We start from the raw sequence: 24,663 nt of genomic DNA on the forward strand, positions 1-24,663 counted from the left end.
ATAGATAACACTTTCAAAGATATTTATTTAAAAATTGTCAGTTTGAGAAATAAAATAAAAATGTGGCGTGGTTCAAAAGTTAAAACGGTGGTATACTATTTTGTTCGCGAAACGTGAAGATTATTAAAGTCAGCATGATTTAATAACTTAATAACGAGAGTAGATGAGTATAGAAGCAAAAGCAAAAGAGTAAAAAAAGAAAAAATCACTATGTTCAAATTCAAAGAACACAGTTGTTTCATATCTTCAGAAAGAGAAACACAGTCAAAAAGATATAGACAAGGTACAAATAAATCCATAATTGAATGACACCAACAAAAGAAATTGAACCATAGATTAACCATGGAAATAAGAAAGAATTTTAAATTTATAATCCACGAACATCACTATTTTTTTCTGCATTAAGCTAACTAACTATTAGTTTTCTTTGACAAAGCAAAGGAAGTGAAAGTTGAAGCTATGACAGTGAACAGAAATCCAATCAGAAGAAGACTTGCTGAAGCGTGTGCCTTGTCAGTAAATGAGTTGGAGGGTGCACCTCTTCGCAACTCAACTGTCAAACCAAATCCAGCAGATGAACCAGAAATCAGAAAGTACGATATGATCTGTTCATGCAAATTAACAATGCAAACTTGTTTAAAATCTTATCAGATTTTACAGGAAAAGATTGATGAATATAGATAACACTTTGTTATGACGTGAAATATCTACCTTGTCACCAAAAAAATCAAACAGATAACCACCATCACCATTTAACACACGATTCCCTGATACAACAGTGAAGATTGAGAACCCCATTTGCAGCAGATTATACACAAATCCAATGATTATAGTCGAGATCATATATCTGCATTTACAGAAAAGAGTAACTTTTTTTTTTTTTCACTTTTACGTTTCTTAGTGAATTTTACAATGAAGAGAATGGTTAATATATATATATAAACCATGCAATGAATATACTTACCTATAGGTATAGAAATCACTGAACTTGATTTTTTCCCCAGTGTTATCATCAGTTTGTTTGGCTACAGCAATGAGAATTAGTGCAATGAAAAGAAAGATGAAGGTTAAGACCCTCAAAAGAAGAAGGGCAGTTCTTGAAACTGTGGAACTTGATGGTGAGGAATCCGCCATATCTCACAGCTTCTTCTTCTTCTTAGTGTACCCAAAAAAACTTCCTGCAAATTAATAAATCTGGTAAGTGAATCATTAGAACTTTTTTATAATATCAATAACAGTGAACGTGAATGAACGTGTAGTGTAGCTAGTTCTCATTTAACAAGGATAAAAGTCAACGCCAAAGTAGAAGCATGAATGCATGATGATTACGAAAATGCTTGCATCACAGCACAGCAATAGCTAGCCAAATCCATTGGTTGACTGAACTGTGCATTTTGCTTCAAATGTTCTGAAAAATCCCAAAGTTTGATATTATTATACTATTACTTCAAGTTGGTTGACCCTACTTTTTCTCTAATGATCTCTTCCTTCTTTATCAATCACTCTCTTTATACCGTGACCAATGCAAGTGCATGTGCTTTGGAAATATATATCAATGAGATCATGTTGTATTCAACATTTTGTATGTTGACTACCAAAGTTTGAAAGAACAAAAAAAAATGTTTGTTATTTTATTTTTCTAGGTAATGCTCTGTTTGTATGTTTTCTCTTCATCTAATTCTTTTATTCTAAATTCCAGTAGTAAAGTTGGAAATGCCGTATTAACTACATAGGATCAGTTCTCAATAATTTGCTACTTCTTAGGATTATGTTCTTTGAATCATGGCTGGTGGTATATTCATTTTGACAAAAAAAAATTATTTTTTGAAACAATAAAATTTTATAAATTTTATATAGTTTGTAAAAGTAACTCAACATGTTTGGGTTGTAGCAAAGTCACGTGACTAGAAAATAAATAACAACGGCCAAACAAAATTGTTGAACCTTTTGTTTTTTCGTGCATTGTTTTCTAAGGCTAGAATCATTGGTATAAGAATCAGTTTCAATAATTTATGTATAAATATATTGTATATATTAGCATTACGTCAGTAAATCTTCTAATGTTTTATGATAATATTTAAAATTTTATTGTTTTGATTGTAATTTTCTTTTTTTTTCTTTATAAAGTGTATTGTTTTGTATTTGAATGAAACATACAATTGGAAACGCTGAAATATTTGTATTTATTAGAGATGGGAGCTAATTATTAAATTATTTCTACAATGTAATATTCTTACTACAATTTTAGCTTTTTATTCAATAAAATTGATACTCAAAAATCTAAAACAAGCTCATAAATGGCCAGCAGGTCCTGCATGTACAAATTTGTGCACCTTCTCATATTATTTCTATAATGTAATATTCTTACTACAATTTTAGCTTTTTATTCAATAAAATTGATACTCAAAAATCTAAAACAAGCTCATAAATGGCCAGCAGGTCCTGCATGTACAAATTTGTGCACCTTCTCATATTATTTCTATAATGTAATATTCTTACTAAAATTTTAGCTTTTTATTCAATAAAATTGATACTCAAAAATCTAAAACAAGCTCATAAATGGCCAGCAGGTCCTGCATGTACAAATTTGTGCACCTTCTCATAGTCGTCTTTGTCCTCGTGCATATAATTATTTTTTGAATATATTTTTATAACACACTTTGATATATTTTATTTGCATATATATACTCTTTATTATCTGTGAAACATCATGAGTCCAAATAAATTATGGGCTTCCCACAGTGTAAGACTGGATGGGATACAGAAGAATGTCACATAAGTACTATTATTACTTTTCTAATTTCATAATAAAATAAAATTCTAACATGGTTCAATGTTACTGAACATATATTAAAAAACTTTTTAATATAATTTACAACTTCAAAATCAGTGTGTATTTTAAGACACAATCAGTAAAAATAAATCAACAGAGAATCCATATTAGTCAGTCTGATGAAGGAAATATGAGGAAATAAACTAATGGTATCACATGCTTAATAATACTGTCATTAATTTAAAACGATAACGTGTATTGTTATGAGGAACCAGTAACCTTTTCCTTTGTGACATCAGGATTTCAATCCTAATATGGACACTTCATATATCATGCAAAAGTTATGCTGACCTTAAACCACTTGAAAATAATGAAGGTTACAAATCTTACATTTCCTCCAAAGCCAACAAGATCAGGTTGTCTGAGTCTCATTTATGCGACATTTGGCATCTAGCAAAATTAGAGTCACGCTTCTCCAATCCCTGACAAAATAACTACAATGTGTTCTATTAAATGGTCATTGGAGCGATATGCTGTTTTAAAATTGTAAGAACTTATAGCTTAGTCATTCTTCTTTATAGGAAAAAACATTATTGTAGTAATATGCCAAAACTAACATCTTGAGTGGTGGTATCCTTTTTCCCTTTCCCAAACTTTACAAGGTGCTGATGATACTCTTCAAGCTCTTTCTCCAACCTTTCAATGAAATGACTAGTATGCTCAAGGGATTGTCCAAACCTATATTTTTCCAAGGCCTGGAAATTTTTCACGACAAAATAGAAACCGTAAGCCCATAAGCTTTATGCTAATACAACCCAGTGTTTTCTCAAGACAATGTTTTCCCAATAAAAACCCAATGAATCCGCACTTCGCAATTTTTAACTTTTCCAATTCGTCAAAGCACAGAAAACAAACATGGTGTCTACTAGAACAAGTTTATCTAAATTAAAAAAAGTTAAAAAATTTAATCTCTCAATAGAAAACAAAAATTATAGTTGCGATTCACTAGAGTACATGAGGCATGTGAGAGAGCAAAGTCCTGGCATTACTATTGACTGCAATTAATTAAAAATATTACTGAATTATATTTAAAAAACTACATAGGAAACTAGTCATTCTTATCCCCTAGTTTAAGGTCATCAAGAAAAGATAATTTCCATAACAACTTAAATTTATTTTATTTCAAAGGGTTTGATTCCTATACTATTTCAGCCCTCTAATATTGCAACATACATAACACAGTCTTGTACTCATGCTCTACAGCTCAACCTCAAGTTGAGATTATTTCTAAACTTCTAATTGTCAGTAGAAGGGATCAACAAGGGATACTTACAATGGCATCTGTATAACAAATTAACAAATTTCATTTTATTTTATTTCGGGTATGTCTGTGTCACCGTGATTTTAGGGACCCTGATATCTATTCTTTTTAGAAATGTCCCATTCGCAGGGATATTATCTTTTATCTTCAGAAAGATTTTGTTCTCACATAAGTTAGGATTCTAGTATCAGTAAAATAGGACTATTGGGTTAGTCTCTCTTATCACATCCTAATACAAATGTCATTAATCTGAGTACCCTGTAAATTCAAAAAAAATACCGTAATATATTTATCACCAAACTCATTTAGTCAATGAATAACAAATGCAATGTAAAATACCTTTGCTTTTGATAATGTATTTGGAGGAGACATTACTTCCGGTTGTGCGTAGTTCTTTCCACGGTAAAAAATGATGGTATTATTTGACTTGATGTCAATCACAATGCCATTGCTCAGTCGAGCAAGCTCTTCAGCATATTCATGCACTTGTCCTGGTCTGCAAGGCTTGCAGATAACCTTTACTGTTTCATGATTCTTCCAGTGAAGATGCATATTAAGAACTACCCCACCAAATACTCCCCGTCTCCCGACTGGAACATAATGTTTCTTTTTGTCACCTGTGCGCTTCAGGTAATGCCTTTCCTCCTCAGTTAATATTTCAGGATCAAATGTTTCTGGAGGGGGTTTTGGTACATCATATTTTCTCAGCTTCTCAATCAACCAAGCTTCCTTCCGCTTGGCCTGTAGAATTATAAGTTAAAACAAAAGACCCCCACATTACAAAATAAAAATTAAGGATGAAAGGAACAAAGCATCTTTCCAGCCTATCTGAGGCACTAAATCATGTCTGTATTATTTCATATTGATGAAAAATATAGCTTCACAAACTTTCTCACATACAAAATACAATTTCATGGAAGAATTCATAAACAAATCCATAAGCATCAACATTTTTGTTATTTCAACACTCATACAACAAAGAAAAGAAGCACATTAATTTAGTAAATACCAGAATGATGCTCATACCATTGTTACCTGCTAGAAAACTGGAGCATGTCCAAAAACATTAAGGATAAAATCATAAAAGTAAATTATCAACAATGGAGACAATTTTGTTGCAGTGAACAAAGCTTTAAACTAAAACTTAAAGTTACAACACGAAATCTAACCTTTTCAAGCTTATATCTAATTCTAACTTCTGGATTTGGGGAATTCATCTTTTTCTTAGCCTTCAAACGATAGAACCTAAGCTCATTCACTTTAGCTTTTTTAGACATTTTAACTTTTTTGTTCTTTTGGCTCTTTTTTGTAGAATTAATATCATCGGACTTGTCCAGAGAGAACCGCACAACATCATTGTCAGTCTTCAACTCAACTGATTCATTACTTATGTATCTGGCAGGAAGCCAGCTTCCCAGAATACCTTGCCTTCCAAAGATATTTGATTGCTGCATTAAAAGAAAACCTGACCGAGAAAACAAGGAGGGATCTCCTGAAAGATTCCTCAGTGTTCTGTAAGTTCTTTGATGCATGCACTTGTGATTGTAAGGTCCAAAGGACCTGGAATATGAAGTCTTGGTAGGGGATGACACAATACTCGGAGCATGTTCAACTAGACAGCATAACCAGAATAAGCCATCTCTGCAAAGTATGAACACAATTTGGTATTAAAAAATCAGGAGCACGAAAATAAGAGCAAGAACTATCCCAAAGATTGTTCTAATCCAACAATATTGTGTGTTCAAAAATCAGTGTAAGCATGTTCAAACAAACACTACTACGCTGTGTTATGTGGCAATGGAAGATCTCTGATTTTGATGCTATTGCATTCTAATAAAAAATGTGATGGGGTCAAAAAAGAGGTTCAAAGAAAAAGGAAAAATACGAAAGAAAAACACATAAGCTAAGATATCCCCATGGACTTAAAAAACCCAATCCATTGTGGTCCATAACTTGAAGCAGATTGCAAACATGCATAATATTCAGAGAGAACTTCTATCAATCATGTCCAGATTATCAACGGAAATGGAATGTGACATCACTTCTACTGTGTCAGTAATTGAAACAAGCAAGTGTTCACAAACCAAACTAGAGCGGAAGAAGTTGACACTTCCTGCTACGACTATTTTCTAATTCATACATTCAGAATTGGTAGATTTTAGGCATTGGTGGTTTAGCAAAGAAATTTCGGAAGGAACAAACAAAGTAGATTATGCAGAGACAAGTGGGATAAAACATGTCTACTACGAAACTTCTTGTCCTTAACAAAAGAAACCATGAGAAGGAACCCAATTGTGATTAACAACAAGCCAGAGGATGAATCAGAGGTATCAATCAAAAGCAGATCATAGGATGTTGACCTCGGAAGCTTGTTTGTTGCCAGTGGTCCACGCCCAAGCTCAGAGATCAGTTTTGAGTAAAATGTCATCAAAGCTTCACAAGTGAGAGCTCTATAGAATGTATTTTCCTGTAAAAACAAGCATTCACATATACTAACTTATTACGAGGAAGAAATAAGAGCCAAATCACTGTACAAACACACCAAATAGTAATATAGATATCGCAATTTTCCTTTCCAGATTCTAAGTTAGCATAGAGATGCTGGCTGGATCAATGTGACGGAGGATGAAGCCTCTTATCGCCGAGGAGGAGGCGGCGGAGGTTGTCGGCGTTGAGGGAGAAGCCGATTAGGACCGACCAAAGGTCGCGGAGGCAGGGGGCGGCGAAGAGGGCGGTGTCAGCTGGTAATAGGCGGAGAACGGCGACGAGGGTGAAAGAGGAGCAGAGGAACTTGCGCTATGACAGGTGTCTATTTTTCCAATATTTATTTTGATATTAATTTTATTAAAACAGAGAAAATTTGTTAGAATTTTAAGTGTAACCTAGAAAAATTACGGATGGTTATAGGGAGTTTCCAAATCTTTATTGATTTACAAGTGCTTTATATGTAGTATGAAAAGAACTTTGTTAAAAAATTAAAAAAAAAAAAAAAAACTCTCCTCAAACAAAGTACATTTTGTAAAGCTATTAGAAAAATCACTTAATAAAATTTAAAAATTATTTATTTGAACACAAATTAATTATGTTTCAATGGAGCCTTAAAATTATGCTATTCAATTTAGTTCGATCTAATTTGTCAATAATTAGTCATTTGGTGAATCAATTTAATCCAATTCCTTTACTAGTCAATTTAAAAAATAATAATAATAATAATTTGGTTCAATCGGACCTTAGATTAGTGGGTTTTAAAAGAATTACGATCTTTTACTTGGTTTTTTCTTTCTCGGCTCTTTTCTTTATTTCAAAACTGAAATGAAATTTCAAATTACACGAAAAAAATCTTTACATTATTGTGAGAGAGAACGAGAGCTATAAAGAAATCATAAAGAAATCACAAATAAATAAATAAATAAATATTGTGTATTTCTCTGATTCAACTTTCTAATTGTGTAAAATTATTGTTAAATTGTGTTAAAGTATTTTACGTATTTTTTCTGTCGAGATTGCTGAGTTGGATTGAATTCACCTATAACAAAATTTACTATTTCTTTAATTTAATTATGCTCGAACTAAGTTAAGTGATGAACTTTGGGCCACTTTGAAGGTCCTAGTTTTAACTATTAAATATTAATTATTAATTACCTCATATAAAAGATAAACATTATTAGTTAATCACTAATATTAATATTTTTATTTTTATTTAATATTTTATAGAAAATTATTAGACAAAAAATAATTATCAATCATTTTTAACTAAGTGTATAGTTTAAGAACTATTATAGACAACATTTTGTAACGGTCTTTAATATCTTAATGGGTGTTGAATAATGAAAGGGGCAAAGACCTAAGAGAACCCCACAGCAAGGGACACAAGGTCCTGCAATCCAGAAATGTTGAGTTAGAGCCCACTTAGAGAATAGTTTTTGGGCCTATTCTTCTCTAACCCATCATTAAATACTGGGTTACCCAACATTTAAACATAAACTCAAATTAAGATAGTTTTTAGTAAACTATAATTAAAATTAGGGTTAAATATCTTTTTGTCTCTTAACTTTCAGTGAATTTTAAAATTAGTCTATTTTGAAACTTTGGACCAATTTAGCCTTTCATCTTTCAAAATATGTGAATTTAGTCCTTTTAATCAAATTTTGTTACGTTTATTTGATGTTTTGTATGTATTTTAGGATTGTATTTGAGTTGTTTATATTGTTTGACACATTTTTGCTTTAATGTAAAGTCAAATACTATTATAAAACGTGTTTGAAATGTCAAATAAACTTAACAAAACTTGATTAAAAGAACTAAATTCACGTATTTCGAAAAGATGAAAGACTAAATTGGTTCAAAGTTTCGAAATTGACTAATTACAAGATTCACTGAAAGTTAAGGGACCAAAAATATATTTAATCCTTCAAATTAAGTTATTAATGAAAATTTTAAATATGTAAAGTAGAGTGTGTCCATAACACACTTCCCTTCACTTTCTCAAGTCACACTCTATCACAACAGTTTCAACATGCCATCTCACACAAGATCAATGCATTTTGTGTTTTCAGCCATTAAATGAATACCAACAATTAGAGTAATTAGATAAAAACAATTTAATGATTTACAATAACTTATACAATGATATTACTGTAATATTATAATGATGATGATGAAAATATGGAATATTTTGTTAAATGAGAAAAACAAACTTTATTACAAAGATAAATGAAAAAGCAAAAGGAGGTTGACTATGTATGGAAGATTCTCATAAAGATATGGAGGCAAATCTTGTGGAGTATAGTGTAACTTAACTTCTCTCTCACACCTAAAATCTTTAATTAAATTGGTTTTTTATCGTCTTATTTTAATGCTATTTTTTAAAAAAATTTCAATTGAATGTATCATAGCTTAGAGGATAGTAGGTTGGCATTTTTTTTTTCTCTGAAAATGAAAGTTATAGTTTTGATTCGTTATTTGCAAATTGTACTTAGAAATTCAAAAGTATAGGTAGTGATAATGTATATACATGTATCTATGGAATCAAGTCACGATCTTATCTCAAAATAAAAATAAAGATTTGATGCAAAATGCGCATGTGTTCCATCTTCCATGTCCTTGTCCATGCATGGTTGTGGGGCTGTCCCTAGCATCATCATCATCCATCAAAGAACAATGAAAAAAATAAATAAATAAATATAAATATTTTTGCATTGATTATGTAAATCTGAAAATGGGTGTAGCTTTTGGTGTTATCCTTTATTGGAATTATCTGAATAAGTAAAGCAAAGAGTCCCCCCCTTTCCCCTTAGCCACCATCTGTATTCTGCCACAGAAACTACATGTCTTGTCCACCATTTTCCACCATTCTTTGTCCCTAACATGTCTTCTTCTAACATTTCTTTATTAACTTTTGCAAATACTATATTTTTTAATACCTTTAAATTGGGTGGGACCTTGCTTCCAACATATTCAACTCTAATCAAATATTCTATCTTTTGGATTATATATTTATGACTATTTTTCATTAAATTAGATACTAATTACTAATTATTTTATAACTAATGTGAAATTGAATATCAATATTGTTCCGGTTTGGAATCTAAAGGAGACGAAAATTAAGAATAAATTATTCTTCTAGCTCCTACATATATAGATATGTGTTTTTCCTTTCTTGCAGTAGTTTTGATTCCAAAAAAAGGGTTCCCATCTCTTTTTCTTTTCTTTTTTATATAAGCCTCCTACCTACCTGATTTGTAAAAAAACGTATTAGTGTGGCAAAATATCAGCAACTGATTCCTATATTTTTGCTGGATATTAAATCTCTCTCTTTTAGGAACGAACTAACCACCTTGGCCCAAATCTTGCTCGACCCAATTATTCCTCGACCCAAATTCTGCTCGGCCCGATTCCTACTTGTCCCAACTCGGCTCAAATCCTGCTCCGTCAAAATTCTGTTCAACCCAATTCTTGCTCGGTCCAATTCCTGCTTGGCCCAAATTCTGTTCGGATTCCTTGCTCGTTACCTTGGCCCATGACTGGAACTCGTCATTTTATCGTCATTTTATGATAAATATTTATCGAGTCAAAATCAAAATGAACATGTTGAGGGAAGTCATTCCCAGAACGGTATATATTATGTGCATATGACATTCTATACATTCTTACAAAAATTGTTTTCATTTGTGTGAACATGATGTATTACTTCTATTTATTTTTTTTTTGTGTTATGTCTAGTTGTCGAGAGAAAAATATATTTGAAGTAACAAAATTCTTTTAACTCCTTTGAAAGGATACATATATATAATTTTTTTTTATGAATCTTTTAGCAATCTTACTTTAAATACTTGAATTGATGTAAAGATTATACATGGTTCTTTCTGTAAATATTTTAAGCAATCTTACTTCGAATATTTAAACTAACGGACCCTTCCGTGGACAAATAAAAAACGGTTTTTCAACCTCAATCCAACATGAAAAAACTTACAAAAAAAATAACATTTTTATAAATAAAATTCAAGATATCTTTTTTTATAATAAGATTTCTAAAAAGAATAATAGTAATTCTCCAAAATTAGAGGAAAATAGAAAAACATTTGATAAAAAATTATTAGTAACTACATTTCTTTTTAATCTAATCAGTCAATTTTCATTAGTGTCAAACTTAAATTCGCACGTACCTTGACATTATTTGGCTTAATCAGTATTATTAACATATTTCATTTGAGTTATGAAACTTTTATCATTCTATATATTATCTAAATTAAGACAGTATTTCATTTCAAAATTCTTCGTCACACTTTCATATAAACTATAATTATTTTGAATTATTAACATGAAGTCACAATAACTCTCTTGCTCCTCATATATATATATATATATATATATATATATATTCTCTTAAACAATTATAATATTAGATATAATTAGTTGTAAAACCAATTTAATACCAGTTTATCACCATAACATGATAGTTTTCCTATACATTAACTTGATATAGGGAGAGAACAAAGTTAAGTTGAATATTTATTTACTTAATACATTTAAGAAACTCATTTTGCATACTCAAAAATCAACAAATAAAAACGCAATAAAAAAAATAACCACGTAATTTCTCTACTGATGTGTAACCACGAAAAAGATGGAATGCGTTCAAATCGATCACAAGGCTCGATAAATAAATTTGATTTAATTATATGTCTAAGCCCAAATTTAATTTAGCACAAAAGGATCATAATTTAATAATTTGTGTTTAAAATACAAAGCTCAAACCTATTTGAAGGCTATAGTGGCTTAGGTAAAAAAAGAAAAAAATTCAATTCATTCATCGAACTTCTAAAACGAGTCTAAGTTTAGAAACCTACTTTGCATGATTTTTTAGTAGGTTAGGCAAAAATCAGATTTATGTTTCAATCAGGTTAAAAACCTTATATTTAATTATTGTTCAAAATTTCAAGTTCAAGCTTGGTATCATGAGTCTAATAAAAACTTCCTAGATTCATTTCACACTTCTAAAATAAAGTTAGTTAATACTGGTTTTGTGGGTTATTAGGTGCATATTAGGGCATGATTATTAAATTAGACTAAGAAAATGTTCAAATTTAGTTTGTGCTCAAATTTTACATTGAGTTGGTTATCCAATGTATTTTGTCATTTTAACAAAAGATGAAAAATGAAAGGTAAAAATAATTGAACAAAAGGTTAAAAAATTTAAAAATACTTTTGAAAACTTAAAATTGGAGCTTTAAAACAATTTTCTATTTTCAAAGTGAGTTATAATGCAATCTTAAAATTCGTTTAAGAATTATTTCGACATTTTTCGACTGAATTGTGGTTTTCAAACTTAAGTTTGAATATACTGAAAACTTAATCAGGTTCTAAGTTGTTGGAATTCAATCATATAAATAAACTCAAGTGTTTGATGAAAAAAACTACGATTTATATAATGTGAATAATTTGAATTTATATTTTTGACGAAATCTGACTTTTTTTATATTAATATGTATTTTCTTGAACAAAAATCTTTAAGGTTTCTTTCTCATGTGGGACCTAACTTGTTTAGACAAAAGATTATTTTTTGCTGTTTATATTTATTTATTTTAAAATAGAATTATCCAGTATATTATTATATAACTAACTGTCAAAAATAACTTAATATCTTCTTTAATTACTTTTATTTCAATATGATAATAAGTAGTAAGTTTCTTTATTATCTTTAATATATTGTTTCTACCATATATATATATAGTTTTTCTCTAAACTTTATGATAAAAAATTTACTACGGAATATTAGTTTAAATGCAAGAAGTGACTAAAATCATTACTTATTCAGTAATTGAAGTTTTGAAACCAAAAATAAAATTAACCAAAAATGGTTTAGATACAAAAACACACTTTTCTACAAATTATTATTATTGTCATCATTTCAAATCTTAACATCAATACATGGTTTAACTGTAATAAATGTTTTCTTCCTAGTTATCATGAGTTAATCTTTAATATGACATAGAAAATATTGGATTATAAGGTTTGAAGAGCTAAGATATCAAAATGGATTAAAACATACCCTTAAACAATCTTAATTCATTCTGAATTTGTGTCAAGTTGGATTAGAAAAATGATTTTTTTTAATTATAATTTGAAATTCAACTTATTTACTGAACTAAATAAGTTTTAGCTTATAAGTAGGTTAGAGAGTTATAATCTCATTTACAAATAACCACATTTTCATATTTAAAAATACAATAAAAATATTAAAACTCTTTAATATTAATTAAGTATTAAAATATATACCCACTATATACTTCTATAAATTTAGTAAGTCAATTTATTTATTTCTAGCTGGTCAAACCGAATTCAACAATTTATAATAAATGTGCCAACATTTAATCGATCTCGAAATAACTATCAAGAATCTGGTTTCAACAATGAACATATAATTACTAATTAAATATAAGTTGATGTTAAAATTATAATTATCTAACAACATACATTAATCTTAGACATTATATTAACCAACAACGTTAATATTCTTAAAAGTTGACAAGGATGTTATATTTGCACGTTTTGTTTGTCTGAAGTGAGAACAGCCCTTCCATCACTGTCTACTCAAAATCTGTCATTTCAATTTCAACGTAGTTTGGCAGACGACCATAACGTAAATTTAGTGGTTCAGTGCTAACACAAATCACTATATATATTTTCTTTATAACAAACATAATGATAATAACTACAAAATTAATAGACAATGGGATTTATAATTATGTATTATTGTGATGATAATTAAAAAAACTTGGAAGTGCAAACTAAGAATCAATTTTCTATGTTGCGTTGTTTAAAAAATTTGATTCAGTTTTAGGAAATTTTCTGAACAATATGAAAGAAATTAAAGCAAAATAATCAAAAGGTTTTTTAGTTAAAATAAATATACATGTTTTATTACTTTATAATACCCATACACTTGACCATATAAATTTATATATTGATATAATATTTAAGGAACGACTCACACAAATATTGCTAAATTCATTCCCATTTTACTGTAAGTTAAATATTTCAATTGCACTAACTAATTGGACAACAACCTGAATTAATTGATATGAATAAAATTCCAATCATGTCTAAATTTTATTGTTGTGATTGAAGAATGATTTCAATTTAATTATGTTTAATTATTTCACTCTTAGTACCTTTCAAGTTTAATGAGTGCATGTGTGTTGACAAAGCATGTCCTTGTGGGTAGTATTTTGAGTCTCACTTATAGAGTGCTTGAGGGTGGTGTCAAGAAAAAATAGCTTTCAATGTAATAATGAGTTTTCAAAAAAAAAATTAAATGAAAAGTATTTGATATTGTAATTATTTCCCGATTATTTAATTTCTCATAATTAATTTAATTAAATTTCGTTAGTCTAGTCATCTTTTTCTATAAGGAGACTAATGATGAGATCAAAGACAATAAAAAGTTATTAACTCGTATGAGCTAAAAGTGTTAAATTTCAAGAGAGAAAAAAAAAATACTTAAACTCTTAATTTTGTGTTATAACTTTTTTCAAATGTATATTATTAGAGGAAAATCACGTTGATGAAAATAAAGTATAGCTCGATATTTTTATGACAACTCGAACCTTTATCAATCATATATACATAGATAGCCTCTCTTTCTTCTAGACCCAACTAGTTTAAATCATCTTAAAAGTGTAAAGTGCAAAAGTTTAATGCATATTTTTCTTTTCTTTTCCCTCCCATGTAATATATATAAATAAACTTCCAATTTCCAAGGCTAATTAATTAATGGCTTGATATCCAATAACCTAGAAACAAAGTTTCATTGCTTAAAAAAGCAATCTTTCACTTGGTAATGGCTATAGTTTTTTTGAGTACATTCTACATCTTGTTTATCAAATGTTTGAATTAATTAACACCACTCACTCTTTGGTAAGATCATAAGGGTAAACGCATCTTTTATAGTGATTCTAATGGTACGAGGGAAGTGGTAATAATTAATAAGTAGCAAAATATCCAAAAAGGTGAGTATTTTTTTATGATACACATGTATTAATGAATAATTTGACACAGAAAAGGAAAAAGCTGTTGCTGAAGAAAAGCTTAATGAGATATAAAGAATGAAAAAAATAATGAACACTTTTTTCTGAAGGAGAGCTGGCGGAAGGGAAACAAAGGTACATTCGATTGTGACGCATCCACCGATGACCTCCCCACCATGACTCCATGACTCAACACCTTTTTGCTTTTCAATTCCAACTTATTATTATTATTATTATTATTATTATTATTATTTATTATTATTATTATTACTCAAAAACCTCACACTATGTTAATCTAAACCCAGGGCTAGGGTTTCTCTTATTCTTTAACTCTTATAACATGCATGGCCATTGGAGAGTAAAGTCTTTATAACGTTAATGCCACAGTAAAAGCAGAAGAAGAGAAAAAAAAAGTGGTTATGGAATAATAAGAAACTGGTTCGGTGCTCCTCCATAATCCTCCAATAATTTTAATAGGAACAAAAAGAAGAAAAAAGTAAAAATTAAATATATATAGACACACCCCCACACAACACAAGCTCCTTTATCTTTTTTCCCGTCCCCTGTGATCTCTTTCTCTGCAACTCTCTCATGTTGATGTGATTCTCCACCCACACACACCACCAAAGAAACAACCCATCAACACTTTTACAAAAGAGATACAAAGCTCTCTAATTAACAAGAGCTATGGTCTTCCCGTCCCTTCCAATCTATCTAGATCCACCCAACTGGTCACAACAGGCAAGGATTAATTCTTTCATTCTCTTCAATTTCTTTCCCTTTTTTTCTTAGCTTCTTCATCAATAAAGCTAAGAATACAATCAATATTCCTACTCATATACAACTTTATCAATCTTTTATTTTATTTTTTTCCTGAATATACTCTTTGTATATGTATAGATATATTCAATTATGTATAGTTTTTCTTTTTTCTTCTCTTTTTTTACTCACTTGTGAAAAAAAAAATCCCCAGCAGCAGCCTAATCCGCCGGCAGGAATTGGCAACCAGAATCCACAGATTCCACCACCTCTTCAACAGCCGTCACCTTCATCAGTGACGGTCGCTATCGGAGGTGGTGGTAGTGGCGGTAGCTACCCGGGCTCGATTAGACCGGGATCAATGGCTGATAGAGCTAGAATGGCGAAGATACACCAACCTGATGCAGCACTCAAATGTCCGCGATGTGAATCTGCCAACACCAAGTTTTGCTACTACAACAACTACAGCCTTTCACAGCCGCGGCACTTTTGCAAGACCTGCCGGCGTTACTGGACCAGAGGCGGTGCACTCAGAAACGTGCCGGTTGGTGGTGGTTGCAGAAGGAACAAAAGAAGCAAAGGAAGTGGCGGTAGATCGAAGTCTCCGATGAAACCCTCGACAGGTTCTACCTCTGCAAGTGCTAATTCTTCTTCCAGTGGCTGCACCACTGATCATGTGATGATGACTCACTTCCCAACTCCAACGCAAACTCAATTTCCATTCTTGACCTCCTTGCATCACTATAACAGTGACTATGGAGGCATTGGATCTCATTTTGGGACGATGACAACGACGACACCTTTGGTGGCTAGAAATAGCAGCGATGTTGAGTTTCAAATCGGTACTGGTTCAGCTTCATCGCTTGGTAACAGTATGTTGTCAAATGGACTCGGTGAGCAATGGAGGTTGAACAATCTGCAACAACAAGTTCAGCAGCAGTTTCCGTTTTTGAGCACTGAGCCACAGATTGGGTTGTTTCAGTTTGGTGGTGGAGAAAACAACAATGCTGAACCTCCAAGTTATGCAAAAGATGGAGTCAGGTTTAACATTCGTTCTAAACTAGATTCCATTTCTGGTCTGAGTGGGTTGATGCCTCAGGTTAACACGATAAAGATGGAGGAAAATATTCAAGGTTTGAATTTGCCAAAAAATCTCTTGATGGGTGGTTCGGGAAATGATGCACTTTGGAATGGAAGTGGCAATGCATGGAGTGAAGTTCCTTGTTTCACTCCTTCAAATAACCACTTGTTGTGATGATGATCCTTGCAGTATTATTAAGCCACTTCAATTCTACAGCTTTTGGGTTAATTTCCTAGTCGATCGCCACAGATATATTTTTATGATCATCATAGTAATGCATGATCGAATGTATAAGAGTTAGAATCAATCACTTGCTGCTAACTTTGGAATGGGATTCTACCTTTATGCACGAGTCCTGTCTTACGAGGATAAATGGGAAGGAAAGACAACACTTTGTGTTGTTACATCAAGACAAGAAAATGGTACGCAACGCAACTCTTCAAGTAATTTCCTTTCTCCAACGTTGGATGTCGTTGATATTTTATGTTGTATGAACATGTTGAGCGAAGGTATATTGGTGTATTTGTTTATATGCATGTTTTGTGATGACATGAGCGGTTAAGTTTACTAATTGTGTGAAAGTCTAGAAGGTTTTCTTTATATATGGTGGTGATGTCACTTTTATATTTTCTCTTTTCACGATTTGCACCAGCTGCTATAATGTAAGTTCAGAAACTTTGAACATTAATGTGTCTGACTTCTTACCCCTTTTGGTTTTCATTAATCTAAATATCGTTAGTAAACTATAATAATGGAATTGGCAACAAAATATATTTGAAACAAAAGTAATGGTCGTGTTTGAGTATATATAACAATGTCAAAGAAATTCTAGCACACCGATCGAGATATATAACCACAATTAGAAAGTCAAACGAAATGCATAGTGAGAGACACAGAGAAAGAAAATGAGTTTTGAAGACACATTTATCAACACAATTATACCAAGTTGGAATCCATTATATCTTTTTTTCTTTTTTTTCTGATTTTCAAGGGCAATGCAAACTTTAAAATGTGGACACTCATACTTTGGGAGGGTTAGTAATGAATTGTGCATGAGATTCAGTTTCATGAAACATTTTATCTTCCACGATCGTGCATTGATATTTTGTCATGTTTAATCTGTAGTTTGATCTGACCCACTGGGGCTGGTACATCCAACTTGCTTTTAAAAACCATCTAAAAATATTAATTGTTCAGATATATATATATATATATATATATATATATATATATATATATATATATATATATATATATATTTTGAGAAGCCCTTTTTCATCTTGATTACTGATTTTTAACCTTTCACAGAAAAAGCAGTTTGAATAGATCCAAATTGGGACCATGGGAGTGAGAGATAAAAGAGACACGTTGATATTTGGTAGAATTGTAGCAATACGAATATGTACTACTAATATGGTGTCGAAAATGATTATGAAATTATAAGGAAATTGACCAAATGCATCTATCGTACTTCCTTGTTTTGTATGTGTGAACTGAGAGCGCTAACGATGGAAAAGAAAGACATGTTTCACTTCTCGTTAAGGAAACGCCAAAACACACTCAAAACCATGCAACTCTTTCAGTTTCAGCACACTACAACTCTATATATGTCTGACTTCAGTTCCAAAACAAAAGAACTAATCCAGACAAAGAATAAAACAAACGTGAAATCATCATCAAATGCGAGTACAAGACAAAGACAAAGTAAGAAACACACACACACACACACACACACACATATATATATATATATATATATATATATTCCTTAATTTTGCTGTTGTTACAAAGTAAGAGAATAAAGTCAATCTGGTATAATATAAAGCAGATTTGTCATAACCTAATCATGGTTATGATGTCACTGAGATGATAATTGAAGAATCTGGGAGTTTGGGTGTGGTTTTGCTTTTTTGCAAGTTTCAAAGCTAGGTAATTGCTTGCTTACTAGAAGGAATAAAGGTGTCACAAGATAGTCAAAAAAGAGAATCTCTCTTTGTTGGAAGAAGGGTTTTTGTTGGTCGGTTGGTCGTAGCTTAGTGATGGGATAGTGATCACAAAAAATGTGTATATACACACAGACTCTGATGATAAAAGCAAAGAAAGTTCGAAGAAAGAGGTTTAGGTCCACCAGAAGCAGAGAAGTAGCAGTAGTAGCAGCAGCATGAGAAAGAGAAGAAGAAGAACTAAAGTTATTAGGTTTTGTGGTGTGGCTCAGAATCCCAAGCAAGCTTTTACTATAGCATAGATAGTTGCTGATGATGCCCACATGTCTAGGCGTGAATATGTTCTCTCTGTAACCCTACCAGCTTTTGCTTTTCCTCATCATTTTCTCTCTCTCTCTCACTCTCTCTCTTTTTGATTCCAATCTATTCCTTCTTCGTTCCGAGGCATGTTGTCCCACATAACCTCAATCATATATATATATATATATATATATATATATATATATATATATATATATATATATATATATATATATTAGATTCTTGGTCTCACTTTTGAATAATTATATCAACATCTTCTACTGTGTAGAAACGTGAGCATGCAACCTTGTTCATAACGTTTATTCTGATCAAACAAAGACGTGTTATTACTTCTTTTTCTTTCTCTTTTCTGCACCAAAAGAAAGAACCCTGATCATCAAATTTCTTTCCTAGCTACCTATACTGCAACAAAAACTAACTATTATGCATAGTTACTTACCTTCAAGATTCTTACTATTTTAAGCTTATTCTCAGGGAATATTTGTGTGTATATATATATAAATACCAGAGTGGAGTCAGCATAAACTTTTACAGTTATATACAGTTTGGGAACTGAGTGAAAATATTCAGTGAACAACAGAGTCTTGAAAATGAAAACCATTAGTATAAGAAAGATGTTAATTTGTATGCAGTTATAAGAACAATCAATTACGGTGATATATATAAAAAGAGAAAGGATTAAAACATTCACCGGAAAATATAAAAGGCTGAATGTATGATTTAACCATATATAGATACTGAATTAATGTATATCACTACTACTATAAATTTTTATATTATATAAGATTTTTTTTTTAAAATTTGTTAAAAAAATTATAAGAAAAGATTTTTTTTTGTTATTTTTTCTAAAAATTTTAATTGATAGATAATTTTTTCGTGGATAATCATTTCTTACAAAATTATAAAATTTACAAATATTTTCGACAAAATTTATTGTAAAAAATATTTTATACAAAATATTTTCCAAGAAAATTGGTAGCAATTTCTTGTAAATTTTGCAAATTTAATTCTAATTTGAACTTTCTCCATTCATAAATTATGACAAATTTGATAGTTGCGAGCAATTTAGCGTTAATTTCTTTTTTTAATTTAATTTGTTGTTATTTTAGTAATAATTTCCATCGTTTAATCCGAACCAACCTATCGTTAGATTAGTCCGTTTGAATTAAAAACCTAAAAACGAAATCATCTAAATCTATAAAAATAAATTAAAATTTATCAGTTATATCAAATTATGCCAACAAATAAAAACACCTCACTAATATATTTTTCTCTCTCATTTGTATCCTATCATATAAACACTTATCTTTCATATCTTTATGTGAAAGGGGGTTCATTGATATTTTTAAAATAAAAAGTACTTTTACTGATTTTGACTCAATCAATTAGAACAACATATTAATAAAATTGATTAAATTAGTTTATAGCATAAGATGTGTCTTAAAATACATATATTTTCAAAACTATGTATTAGAATGAAATATGATTAGATATATAATCAGTTACTTTATTCTTATACCAAGCCCAACATAATCAAATTTTTGAACAAAATTTAAGGACATATATTCCACCAACTACTCATTGAACTAAAAGAAACGAATTTAATTAAAAGTATTTTTGTAAGGAAATACTTAATGTAAGAAACAATTTAATTGATTCTTTAAAAAAATGATCAGACATCATTTCTAGTTCGAGCTTTATAAGATTAAAAAACAAAAGAGTGTGAGCAAGTATAAACCCTGAAAGAGTGTGTGAAACTAAAATTTAAATTGTAAAATATATATATATATATATATATATATATATATATATATATATATATATATATATATATATATATATATAAACCCAAAGCACTTTGATTATTTCAAAAGGTGCAAACTCTGAAGGTAACTAGAGAGATAAAATGGGCTCAATTAGAAAAAGGCCTTGCCTCTTTACAAAAAGGCCTTGGCCCCAAGAAGAGGTATTTGGGTTAGTTGTTTCCACTTTCAACATGAAAAACTCTTGTACTAAACAAAACTTCGGATCACAAGCTTCTGAATTCTTTCTTTTGTTTACATGCATTATTTTACTACTATTATTATGAATACATATTTATATTTTATTTTGCGGTTGATATTAATATTTTACCTGTTTTCTGTAAAAAAAAAAAGTTATCTTATATTTTTTTCTTATTTATTAACAATTATTTTCTATTATTTTCATTCATTTTATTTTATTTTTAATAAATATAAATTTATTTTATATATAATTAATTTAATAATAATATAATATCATTATCTATTAATATTAATCTATAACTATATATAAAGGGGATTCCCTCTTTTGTGTCCACATTTCATAATTCCAATTTTACCCTTTACAATTTAATTATTTATTAAATTTTTAAAAATTAACGGTTAATTTTACAAGTTTTTATAAAACTATTTATTTATCTCCTTTTTCTTTTTTCTCATACTATTCATCAACAATTATTTTTTTCATATTTTCTCCATACATTTCACTTTAATTTTTATAAATATACTTTTATTTTGTTCATTAACTTAATAACATTACAATATCATCAATTATAAATATAATTCGAAAAATGTGTACACGCAAGCGCCTGTGTTTACACTAGTATAATATAATGTATATTTAAATAATGTGTGCACAGCGCCCCTATGTTTACGTATAATATATAACAAAAATTGAAATATCATTTAAAGATTCGATTATGGTATATTATTATTATTATTATTATTATTATTATTATTATTTAACAGAAAATTAGAAAGGCCATTTATAGTAAACCTGATTTGGTCAAAGAAGCATTTAAAGGAATGCTCCACAAAAGTGACTTAGGTTAAGGTGAGGGTCCCACGTAAGGAATGGAAGATTCTAGACACAGTCTCTGAAACCTATAAATTCTTCACTTCCCACCACCCTGTCTCTCAATTCACAATCAACCATTTCACGTTGTTGCGATCTCTCCATTTCACACCAAACCCTATTTATTTCCTTCACATTTTTAAGCCTTTTCACTTCACATTGACTAATGGCCGGAAAGGGGGAAGGACCTGCCATCGGAATCGACCTCGGCACCACCTACTCTTGCGTCGGCGTGTGGCAGCACGACCGAGTTGAGATCATTGCCAACGACCAGGGCAACCGTACAACGCCCTCTTACGTTGCCTTCACCGACACTGAGAGGTTGATCGGCGATGCTGCTAAGAACCAGGTCGCTATGAACCCCATCAACACCGTCTTCGGTAATTCTTCCTCTACTCTTCAATAATTTAACCTAAGTCTGCTTCTTTTGACAAGCTTTTTTATATTTTGTTCTCAGCTCTTATCTTATTCACTTGTACCGAGTTCATGTTTCGTTCTATTCGATCATGGGGAATGTCTCTTTCTTTTTAAATTGGCAGAAAAAGTTATTTTTTCTTTATGGGCTAGATTAAGTATTTATCTTGTCTCGTATATAAGACTAGATTAAAAAAAAATCAGATATGAATAATTTAGTATCCATGTATTAGAAATTCTTGTAAATATACATTATTTGCTTTTAACAGATTCTTATTCTTGTCGTGTTTCATTAGTTTAAGAATTTAAAACTAAATACATAGAAATTTCATAAAGTGTTTTTTTTTTTAAAAAATGTAATTTTCTAAAAAAAGTGTGTCAAAATTACTTCCAATCCATGCCAATAAAGAATGGGTACTTTTTTAAATGCTTATTGTATGTGTCTTTAATGGGAAAGTTTTGGTTCTGATGTGATGTGATGTGATTTGTGAGTTTTGTCACTGGTTGTGGTTTTTGATAAGTGGAGATTGTCATTTTGCAGATGCGAAGAGGTTGATTGGTAGGAGAATTAGCGACCCTTCTGTGCAGAGTGATATGAAGTTGTGGCCATTCAAGGTTATTGCTGGTGCTGGTGATAAACCCATGATTGGTGTAAATTATAAGGGCGAGGAGAAGCAATTTGCTGCTGAGGAAATCTCCTCTATGGTCCTAACTAAGATGAGGGAGATTGCAGAGGCTTACCTTGGGGCAAATGTGAAGAACGCTGTTGTCACTGTGCCTGCTTACTTCAATGACTCTCAACGTCAAGCCACCAAAGATGCCGGAGTCATTGCTGGCCTCAATGTTATGAGAATAATAAATGAGCCAACTGCTGCAGCTATTGCATACGGGCTTGACAAGAAAGCTACTAGTGTTGGCGAAAAGAATGTCCTGATCTTTGATCTGGGAGGTGGTACTTTTGACGTTTCTCTCCTCACCATTGAGGAGGGTATCTTTGAAGTGAAGGCCACAGCGGGAGACACTCATCTTGGAGGAGAGGATTTTGATAATAGGATGGTGAACCACTTTGTGCAGGAGTTCAAGAGGAAGAACAAGAAGGATATTAGTGGAAACCCAAGAGCCCTTAGAAGGTTAAGAACCTCTTGCGAGAGGGCAAAGAGGACTCTATCCTCCACTGCTCAGACCACCATTGAGATTGATTCTCTGTTTGAGGGCATTGACTTCTATTCCACTATCACTCGTGCCAGATTTGAGGAGCTCAACATGGACCTCTTCAGGAAGTGCATGGAGCCTGTGGAGAAGTGTCTAAGGGATGCAAAGATGGACAAGAGCACCGTTCATGATGTTGTCCTCGTTGGTGGCTCCACCAGAATTCCTAAAGTTCAGCAGCTTTTGCAGGACTTCTTCAATGGAAAAGATCTGTGCAAGAGCATCAACCCAGATGAAGCAGTTGCTTATGGAGCTGCTGTTCAGGCAGCTATATTGAGTGGTGAAGGAAATGAGAAGGTTCAAGATTTGTTGCTTTTGGATGTCACCCCATTGTCTTTGGGTTTGGAAACTGCTGGAGGTGTCATGACTGTATTGATTCCAAGGAATACTACCATTCCTACTAAGAAGGAACAGGTGTTCTCTACATATTCCGACAACCAACCTGGTGTCTTAATTCAAGTTTATGAGGGTGAGAGAACTAGAACCAGAGATAACAACTTGTTAGGAAAGTTTGAACTGTCAGGCATTCCTCCAGCTCCACGTGGTGTTCCTCAGATCACTGTTTGCTTCGACATTGATGCTAATGGTATATTGAATGTCTCTGCCGAGGATAAAACAACTGGGCAGAAGAACAAGATTACCATTACCAATGACAAAGGAAGGTTGTCAAAGGAGGAAATCGAGAAGATGGTTCAAGAAGCTGAGAAATACAAGTCGGAAGATGAGGAGCACAAGAAGAAGGTTGAGACGAAGAATGCTTTGGAGAACTATGCCTACAACATGAGAAACACAATAAAGGATGATAAGATCAGTTCAAAGTTATCATCTGAGGACAAGACAAAGATTGATAATGCAATTGAGCAGGCCATTCAATGGCTTGATAGCAATCAGCTTGCAGAGGCTGATGAATTTGAAGACAAAATGAAGGAGCTGGAAGGTATTTGCAATCCAATTATAGCCAAAATGTATCAAGGTGGAGCTGGTGCAGGTGGTGACATGGATGATGGTGCTCCACCTGCTGGTGGCAGTGGTGCTGGCCCCAAGATTGAGGAGGTTGATTAAGTGGACTATTTAGTTTTAGTAGGAAATAACGTTTCTTAAGTTTGTTTGGGTTTAGGTTGCTTTAGAATTTTCATTTCATTGATTCTATTGCTGTTTTCGGTTAACCATTTGTTTGGTAATTGAAAACTAGCTCGCATTAAATTAGTACTTTGGTTAATATAATTTTATCATCCAATTTTGCTACATGCTAGTATCTATCGAGCCGGTAGTATAGTTAGTGTTTGTGTTTTTGTTTTTATTTAGTATCTTGTGTAAGATTTACAGCTAATAAATGGATTAAATGTTAAATAATAATATTTTTAATCAAAGTTGATTGATATTATTATTTTCCTATTAATACTCGCCTAAATAAATATAGTTATGGTTGTTCAAAAATT

General features: G+C 31.2%; 4 protein-coding genes across 10 annotated transcripts; 2 read left to right on the top strand and 2 right to left on the bottom strand.

The window, feature by feature from the left end:
- Positions 1-301: 301 nt before the first annotated feature.
- Positions 302-1,178, bottom strand: LOC114185920 (CASP-like protein 4D1). Its single transcript, XM_028073875.2, has 3 exons — positions 965-1,178; positions 712-847; positions 302-605 (listed from the first exon to the last, which is right to left on the bottom strand). The coding sequence occupies exons 1-3, from the start codon at positions 1,132-1,134 to the stop codon at positions 411-413; spliced, it is 501 nt and encodes a 166-aa protein (XP_027929676.2). The 5' UTR covers positions 1,135-1,178; the 3' UTR covers positions 302-410.
- On the bottom strand, positions 990-6,931 carry LOC114185582 (putative CRM domain-containing protein At3g25440, chloroplastic). 5 transcript variants are annotated; one of them, XM_085673904.1, is made up of 7 exons: positions 6,637-6,931; positions 6,455-6,561; positions 5,264-5,735; positions 4,434-4,835; positions 3,391-3,528; positions 3,164-3,267; positions 1,090-1,178 (listed from the first exon to the last, which is right to left on the bottom strand). In XM_085673904.1, exons 2-6 carry the CDS (start codon positions 6,520-6,522, stop codon positions 3,202-3,204), a joined length of 1,146 nt encoding a protein of 381 aa, XP_085530030.1. In that variant the 5' UTR covers positions 6,523-6,561; positions 6,637-6,931; the 3' UTR covers positions 1,090-1,178; positions 3,164-3,201. The 5 variants fall into 5 exon arrangements, with proteins under 5 accessions (XP_085530031.1, XP_085530030.1, XP_085530028.1 ...); XM_085673905.1 differs by having other exon boundaries at positions 990-1,178; positions 3,164-3,255; positions 6,455-6,927; XM_085673902.1 differs by having other exon boundaries at positions 6,455-6,930.
- Positions 6,932-15,164: 8,233 nt separating this feature from the next.
- LOC114185583 (dof zinc finger protein DOF3.6-like) lies at positions 15,165-17,169 on the top strand. Of its 3 annotated transcripts, none has more exons than XM_028073402.2 (2): positions 15,165-15,364; positions 15,597-17,169. In XM_028073402.2, the coding sequence occupies exons 1-2, from the start codon at positions 15,311-15,313 to the stop codon at positions 16,635-16,637; spliced, it is 1,095 nt and encodes a 364-aa protein (XP_027929203.2). In that variant the 5' UTR covers positions 15,165-15,310; the 3' UTR covers positions 16,638-17,169. The 3 variants fall into 3 exon arrangements, with proteins under 3 accessions (XP_027929203.2, XP_027929205.2, XP_085529196.1); XM_028073404.2 differs by having other exon boundaries at positions 15,600-17,169; XM_085673070.1 differs by having other exon boundaries at positions 15,603-17,169.
- Positions 17,170-21,597: 4,428 nt separating this feature from the next.
- On the top strand, positions 21,598-24,469 carry LOC114185579 (heat shock cognate 70 kDa protein 2-like). Its single transcript, XM_028073398.2, has 2 exons — positions 21,598-21,981; positions 22,557-24,469. Exons 1-2 carry the CDS (start codon positions 21,768-21,770, stop codon positions 24,284-24,286), a joined length of 1,944 nt encoding a protein of 647 aa, XP_027929199.2. The 5' UTR covers positions 21,598-21,767; the 3' UTR covers positions 24,287-24,469.
- The last annotated feature ends 194 nt before the right edge of the window (positions 24,470-24,663 follow it).

The sequence above is a fragment of the Vigna unguiculata genome, chromosome 5 (assembly GCF_037176805.1).
Source record: "Vigna unguiculata cultivar grain cowpea cultivar isolate G323 ecotype 2 chromosome 5, ASM3717680v1, whole genome shotgun sequence".
Lineage (NCBI taxonomy): Eukaryota > Viridiplantae > Streptophyta > Magnoliopsida > Fabales > Fabaceae > Vigna > Vigna unguiculata.